This window comes from Gavialis gangeticus, unplaced genomic scaffold, assembly GCF_001723915.1.
Source record: "Gavialis gangeticus isolate Ggan-Ray unplaced genomic scaffold, GavGan_comp1, whole genome shotgun sequence".
NCBI classification, from domain to species: Eukaryota; Metazoa; Chordata; order Crocodylia; family Gavialidae; genus Gavialis; species Gavialis gangeticus.
In genome coordinates this window covers 4462712-4470636 of record NW_017728973.1, presented here as the reverse complement: position 1 = coordinate 4470636, position 7925 = coordinate 4462712, and the positions used below count along the sequence as shown (strand labels likewise).

At 46.9% G+C, this 7925-nt stretch overlaps 1 protein-coding gene across 1 annotated transcript in view; it reads left to right on the top strand.

Moving 5' to 3' along the window:
- Window positions 1–6775, top strand: part of CASC3 (cancer susceptibility candidate 3) — a 29292-nt gene extending 22517 nt beyond the window's left edge. Inside the window, exons 11-14 of the mRNA XM_019505153.1 lie at window positions 1488–1702; window positions 3159–3281; window positions 3435–3511; window positions 4931–6775. Coding sequence (XP_019360698.1) covers window positions 1488–1702; window positions 3159–3281; window positions 3435–3470 — 374 coding nt within the window. The 3' untranslated portion in view covers window positions 3471–3511; window positions 4931–6775. The remainder of the gene's footprint in view (window positions 1–1487; window positions 1703–3158; window positions 3282–3434; window positions 3512–4930) is intronic.
- Window positions 6776–7925: the final 1150 nt, after the last annotated feature.

The following is a 7925-nucleotide window of genomic DNA, read 5'->3' as shown; positions in this document are numbered from 1 at the left end:
CTTCCTGTCCTCACAAGTAAACTTGTTATGAAAACATTTATGCCGGGGTGGGCAAAATGTGGCCTGTGGGCCGGCTGTGGCCCACCAGGCCATTCTATCCAATCCACAGGGCCCCTGAGAAATTAAAAAATATTAATATTTATCTGCCCTTGGCTGTCTGTCATGCGGCCCTCAATGGCTTGCCAAAACTCAGTAAGCGGCCCTCCATCTTAAATAATTGCCCGACCCTGATTTATGCAGTAGAGTCTGCATACTTGGTGGGGTTAGGTTCCTTACTCTCCCTGCCAAGATAAGAATTTGCAAAAAACTGGGTATAAAGAGCTCCAGCAAACAGCTATGTAGGACCACTAAAGTGTTCCAGCTGTTTGCTGTGAATTTTAGTTCACAGGGTTCTGCTTCTCTGATTGACTGCATAGGACTACTGATGAGCTCATGATCAATGGAGAACTGGTACCCCTTAAAAGTAAAACTCATAGCAAAGAGCTGAATGGCTCACCATTAGCAATTTAATTAATTTAGCAATTTGTTGCAAACAAACAGGCTGTGAACCACCTGATACAAATGATCCAGGTTCTATACTGACTCTGTTGTACATCTGACAAAGATCCAGTCTAAGCTGATGCTTGGGAGCCAAGAGCTCTTGAAGTTTTACTCTAGATCTGATGCATACTTTCTTTGCAGCTGTAGGCAGGTTGTTTAACCTTTCTGCCTGTTTTTCCCATTTGTAAAATGAGCAAGGCTTATATTCAGGGCAAGTCAGTATTTAATTGTAATGTCTTTTGAAAATGGGAACTTAAATAGTTTGACAAAGCCACATATCCATTTTGTAGCATAAGTCAGTGTTGCTCACTGCATGTTGTTATCGTGCGTTCCTTTCTAGAATATATGTACTCTGTAGGCTTCCTTTGTTAAAGACCTATTTCATTCTAGAAATAGTCAGGCACCAAGGCCAATGCAGGTCTAAGCGCTCTGGAGCAGATGTTTGGAATGCCTGGCTAGAAATTAGCTAACCAAGCAACCAGGAAAGTATTATTCTTGTTTTAATGGGAAGTTTGAACCTGCTGGTTACTGTCCATATCAGTGGAAACCCTCGAACAGTTTCCAGAGAGAGAGTGAAACAGTTGCCTCCTAGTCTTACCCTTTGTAGATTAATGGTTCCTCCCTTATGGACATTATTAGGGGACTGTCCAACTTCTAAAGTGGTCTTTGGTTGCTTCTGGAAAAACTGTGTCCCTGGGGATACAGCCTACATTCTGCACTTGTTAGATAAAGCTTCCTCTGCCAAACACTGAAGGAGTTAATCTGTTGTGGTTGTCTGGCAAGACATTTTTAGCAAAACACCCTCCCCATTCGCTATCAGCATTTTGTGTTAAAGTGATGAAGGTGGGAGTGGCACCAGGCCGGAAGTGTGGGTCTGTTTTTGCATCTGAAAGTTCCCAGCCTTTTCCTGGTATGTGATGTCCTTACATGTGGATTTTCATTTCCAGGTTTACATCCACATCAGACGCCAGCACCTATGGGGAACCCTGGTTTATACCCTCCACCTGTCTCCATGCCTCCTGGGCAACCCCCACCACAGCAGCTACTTGCACCCACCTATTTCTCCCCTCCTGGGGTCATGAATTTTGGGAATCCTAGCTACCCCTACCCCCCAGGAGCGCTCCCGCCACCACCTCCTCCCCATCTGTATCCCAACACCCAGGTAAGATGGCTCCAGTGTCATTAAGTTGCATTGAATAGGAGTTTTGTAAAACACAAAACATTGGGATTTTATGCTGGGTAGGTGTGTCTGTCATACATGGTATAATTCCTGCTTTTGCCCAGGTGTGGGAATTGTTTTCTATGTAGCACACAACTCAGACATCCAGAAATCCATCTTCTACTTTGTTTTCTATTCAGTTTGCTTAACAAAAGAAGACTGATCTGATTTCTCTGATTTGCACTTGCTGGGACTGGAATTTGAATTTTCTGCATCTACTACCTGTCTAATGTGACTCCAGTACTTAGGTTATGTACTAATGCAAGGGAAGAAGCAGTGTGAGTTTGACTAGAAGCTCTTTACACGGGCAGATCTCTTCCTGATCCAAACTAAGCCAACTACAGCAGGATTCTGAGTTTGCTGAATGTACTGCCTTCCTGTTGTTAAACCAATGTAGTAGGCTGAATGCAGGCTGGCTGCTGGTGGTACCTTTTGTGGCCTTGGCAGCATGGGAACCCACTCCGCAGCAAGATGGCAGCTCACAGGCCATTTACAGACCAAGGAAATTTTTGTCACATTAGAGTCCATAAATAGTAGTAAATGTTTGTGCCTAAATGGCCATGAGCCAAACAGGTTGTTTTCCTTTTAACTACCAAGTCTAGATGGCCACCCTTGAAATCCTGCATCCATGATGCCTGTTAGCTTTGAGGTCCTGTCCCACAGGGAGCCCTAGAGATTTCCTGGGACATCTTATAGTAATGACAAGCTGTGGCAAGACAGGACCTGCCATCACTGCGGTTGGCTTGTAAATGGCACAAGGGTGACACTCCATGGCAGGATAAAAGAGGTGCATGTTCTTAGCTCAGTCTGGGTGTGTTTTGATGTTTGGCATCTGGGTGAAGGCAGAAGAATTTGATTTTATTGTTAGCCCATCCTTGGGAGCAAGTTTTGCACTCCAAGACACCTGGAAACAGTGGTTTCATGGGGAATTATCAGCCACCTTGTGTGCACAAAACAAAAGTTAAAGGGGAAACGCATGGTACATGGAAAACCCTGAAGGACATAATGACCCGTGTGAAACAACCAAGGTCTGTGAATCTAGCTAGTGTAACTATAGGTTGATGTAATCAGATGACTACCTACTATCATTGATGGATGCTACCAGAGTTGTCTTGGCAAAATTATTGCAGTGAAATGCAGCCTTTTAGGTAACACTTCCTCAAGTATTTGCAGAAGCCAGTCAGCTTAGCAACTGAGTTCATCTTACAAAGCACATTAAAACTGTGGCTGTTGCATGGGGTGGTTCTGCTCCTCTTTGGCTTTGAACAACATAATTTTATTTTACAGATAGTTTTACAGCTTAAAGAAGGCCAAGCAAAATGGCTAACGCTATCTGAATAGGTGCACTAGATGTGTCCCATTAACAAGAACTGGTCTTTCTATTCTTTGGGAAATGCAGGCCCAGTCCCAAGTATATGGAGGGGTTACCTACTACAACACTGTCCAGCAGCAGGTACAGCCAAAACCTTCTCCACCGCGAAGAACATCACAGCCTGTGACCATCAAGCCCCCACCCCCTGAGGTACTGTTCCCTCGGCCTTGCTTTGCTGTGTGAGACTGTGTGGCACTTTACCTTTGTGTGAGAGTTCTGTTCTCCCCTCCCCACACAAAAAAATGTGTTGTGTTTTGAGGAAATCTTAACTTGCCTAATCTTTTGACATGTCCCAAACTCCAGCTTCTCGTTGCAGGTTGTAAGCAGGGCTCCAGTTAATTTGAGTTTCTAAATACTTTAAATCTAAACCCACGTAAAAAGTAAGTCCAAAGTTGACTCTTATTTCCTTTCTTTGTTTAGAAAAAGACACCTAATGTAGGAAAGGCACCTGGTGTAGGAAACTGTGATTTTTCTCTTGCTGAAGCCTCAGCAATGTAAAAGTTAAAGGGGCAAATTTAAAAGTTCATACAGAGAAATGGTTTTCATCATCTCTCTGCTTGGGTTATAGGGACTGTGTGTAGAGGGGTGTGTGCGTGTATCCTGGTTTCCTTTCTTTTTTTTTTTTTTTTAATATCTTCTGTTGCACAGGAGTATAGTAAGCCTGAATCACAGCATGCCTGAAACCATGGGCGTCTGCTGTTTCACTTTCCCCTCTATCAGTGGGAAGGCAATATGCTTTAGAGAAGGGGTGGCCAACCTGCAGCATGGGTGCCACAGGTGGCAAGGGCACCTTCTTTGTGGCATATTGCAGATAAGGGTGGGAGCAGGGAGCACAGTGGCAGGTAGGGCAAGGAGCAGGGAGCACAGGGAAGGAAGTAGGAAGTAGAGCGGAAGATCATGTAGGGGAAGAACATTAGAGTGGCACTTCAGGGAGGTTATGGGGCTAATTCATGGTACCTGTGCTGTGAAGATTGGCTTCCACTGCTTTAGAGTAAAGGACTGGGAGTTGAGACACCTGTTCAATTCCTAGCATTGCCACTCACTGTGGGACTATGGGAAGTCACTATCTCTGGGTGCTTGTTTTCCCCATCTGTACAATGAAAGTATGCATCTTTGCAAGGTGCATTTAAAGGGCCTGGCATTGTCCAGTAGCATTGGAAAAATCTAGGTCCCTCATGCCTGGGGTTTATGCTAATGTAACACATTATGATTATACTAGCATAAACCAGAAACAGACAAGCAACAGTGCTGCACTGGTGTGGAGCTGTGCTAGACCTGAGCCAGGAGTTATCCATGGAAAAATCTGGGTGAAAACTACGCTCCTGGAAGTTGCACTGCTGTTGGTGTCATGTGTCTGCTTCTGTCCTGGGATGGCCATTTGCTTGCTGGAAGCAGATTATTACTGGGTCCTAGTGGTGAAGAGTAGTAATACTGCTATTGTTGCAGCTATCTTAGGACAAGGGATCATCTTTCCATACCAACATTGGTGTCACTTTCATTGGTGTGAAAAACAGATGCAATGCAAGTGCACATGTCAGGGCCTTAGTTGCTTTACCACTGCATAAACAGAGTGTGGCTTAAAGTGAGATCCTGTGAAGCAGAATGGGCACAATAGCAGCTGACTGTGATGGCAGAGCTACAGCAGGGGATGACGGGAGGAGGATGGTGGCCATTTTCCACTACCCTGGTGCAGAGAGAGTTTCTTTGAACCACCTCAGCGCTAGCCCTGTACCCAGTGCACAGAACTTGATTGGCATAGGCAGCCCACTAACCCTACCCTTCATGTCTTTCCCCTCCAGGACAGCAAAAGTGAAAAATCAAAAGAAAGGAGCAATACGTAGGGACGTCTGCCTGGCAAGTCCCAGCGCCAAAATTGGCACCACCAGCAAGCAGGAAGCTCCTCCTTGGAGACGGCCCCTTTGCCTGTGTGTAGGTGAGGCCAACGGGCTGCCACCCACTGCGTCAGTATTGTGTTGGGGCCCAGGCACCCTTCACTTCCTGGTGCCCTCCTGCAAAACAAATCTCTTGCTGCTGCTGCTCTCTTCCACCACCTTTACTGGGGCATGGAGGTCATTGAACATGAGGATCAGTCATTGCTCATGAGTTCTTGCCACTTCCCCTTTTTACTACACAGCTGGATGTCCAGCTACACTGACTTCTGAGTTCCCAATTGGCCCTTTCTTTTAAGCTGATCTGTTTCTTTTGGGTATTGTAATCTCTGTTTGCCCAGGTTGCTGGGAATGTAACCACCGCCCCAAGGAGCTACCTAATAAGTTACTGCTTGTTTTCCCTTCTCTCTCTCTCTCTCCCCCCCTCCCCATATTAATGAGTTTACTTCCATCATTGTTTAAGCATAGCTGTTCAAGAAAGGGCTGCTGAGTGTCAGGAGTCTGTCAGGAATGTGCTGGCTGTTCAATTTCTACTGAATTAGAAGCTCCTGGTTTGTTTCTGGAGCAAGCCCTGTCAGTCATTGTGTTGTGGGCAGTTTCTCTTGTCTAAGTGTGTGCAAGCTCTCAACTTGGAAGCAGAATGGATCAGGGCAGGGCTGGAGCCCACCCATGCTGCACCTTGCATCCCAGAGAGGAGGGGGTAGGGAAGGGGTAGGGGTAGGGAAATCCTTCTGCCTTGTGGATTTTCACAAGCACCCCTGCACCCCTTGGGCTTTCCCCAGAGCCATCTTCTCGCTCATAGGCTGCTCTCCCTTTAGCCTTGTGCTGAGAGACTGGCCAGACAGGCTCAGCCAGCGTACACTTTGCACTCTGCACTTGGGTGTTGTTCCTGCATACATGGAAGATGATGCGATTTGCCAGTTTTAACGTGTCCACTTTGTGAGCCTGGAGCACACTGCAATCTGCTGGGAGGAACGCTCTTCATGAGTGCATCCTCTAACTCCCCCACAGTCTTGCACCCTGCTTGAGGATTCTCAAGCCAAGCTTGTACGGCCATTGGTACCTCAGCACTGCGGTTGCTGGGCCAGCTCAGCTGGCTTGCCATGCACCGCAGTGTTTTTGTGCTGCAGTGATTTGTTGCCTCTCTGCAGCACAGATCCAGCAGGGACCTCGGCACGCAATAGCAGCTGGGCCTAGCTCAGCATCAGCCTCTCAGCCATTTGCAAATTGCATTAGGGCAACTTGGCGTGGAGGTTGCTACTGCAGCCTGCTCTCCCTGAGCCATGGGCTGAGGCAGCATGTGGAAGTGCCAGAAATGACACAAGTGAGACTGTCACTATATTAGAGCAAGCAGATGCTTGGGCAGCAAACTCCCACCTGGGAGAGAGGGGCAAGTGCTTTGGGCACTTACTTGCCTGCTTTCTGGTTGAGACCTTGTTGTGCCTGCCTGGCTTTCTCCCCAACTCCCTTTTTCTTTCCTACTGTCTGTAATTTGATCTTTTGTACTTAATTTCAAATAAGTTGAATGGTATTTTAAAACAAAAGACCCTTTTCTGTTTTACATGTAACTGTTTTCTCTGCCTTAAGGCTGAAAATGTATCGTTTAACATATCGGTCATGTGACTGAACTTCTAGACCTAACAACACTGTGATGGCTGTTCTGTTCTGTTTATTTTTGTTCCTGTTCTTTAGGAGTGCACATTTGTAACCAACAGTGTAATGACTTGGTGGAGATGAGAATGTTTTAGGAAGTAATTAGTACTGTGTCTTTTTTCTTCCTGTCTGGTGCAGAGGGGCAGGTTCTATGGGGTCACTAGCCAGGTAGAACCAGGATTTTGATCCGTAGCCCCCATGGCCAAAAAATGAGGGGGTTTGTCTCATAGCACTGCTGGAAAAACAGCTTCTTTTCCTACCATTAGCTCCAGCTCTCCTCAACCTACATGCTGGCTTTCCTTCCACACAGAATATTTGTTGCTTTTGGTGATCTGGCCCAATCTTCTCCTTTAAGAGGTTGAGCCTTTGCACCTTTGTGCCCTGCATTACAGAGCTTGACTGAATGAAGTGCAAACAATCACCACCTGCCTTGCAGTTCAGTGTTACAGCAAGGGGTTACAAAAGGGATTGTCATAGTGCCATGGAAGGAACAACTGCTGTGTGGGCGACTTGGGAGTGCACAGCCTACGCATATGAGAGCACCTCTCCTCCCAGTGCTGTGCCTTATCTAGAGCATCTTGGGATAGGCAGAGGCAGTAGCTGGCCCCATGCTTCTCTTTGGGCATGCTGAGTGAGAGGCTCATGCTATGCCTGCAGACACCACAGACCCAGCACAGCAGATGGGATGGTCAGTAGAGGGCAGCTCTTTAAAGCAGTGCCTGTCATTATGGGGGTGTCATTGCTGCCAGCAGGCCAATCCAGGGCAAAGCCTGGATCACTTATAAAGAAGGGGTCTTGTGGTCTAACGGGGACTCCAAGCTGGATCCTCCTGTCCCCATCCTGCAGCCTGTTTGTCCAGTCCTTTTGCCACTGATTTGTCTTGCCTTCGTGCACATAAACGTTTAAGAATCCTCAGCTGTAGACTACAGGGAGGTAAATGTCCCATGTGGGCAAATCATAGAGACACCTAAAGATATACCTGCTTGAGAAGAGCAGGCCATGCCCTCTCCTTGAGTCTCATTGGGAGAGTGGTGACCCTGGAGTGTGCTGTGGGGTTGTCATAATGTTGTGCTGGAGGGTTTCTTTTGGCAAAGCACTGCCCCCACCCCCCCAAATCCAGGGGGAGCAGAAGGAGCATTTTCCTTGTGCCACAGCAGGAGCCCTGCTGTCGGTTCAAATTGCAGAGGGGTCTCCCTGCATCCTCAGCCATTGTATGGCAGGTTCCATTTGTCTGGAAGCTCCTTGAGTGACT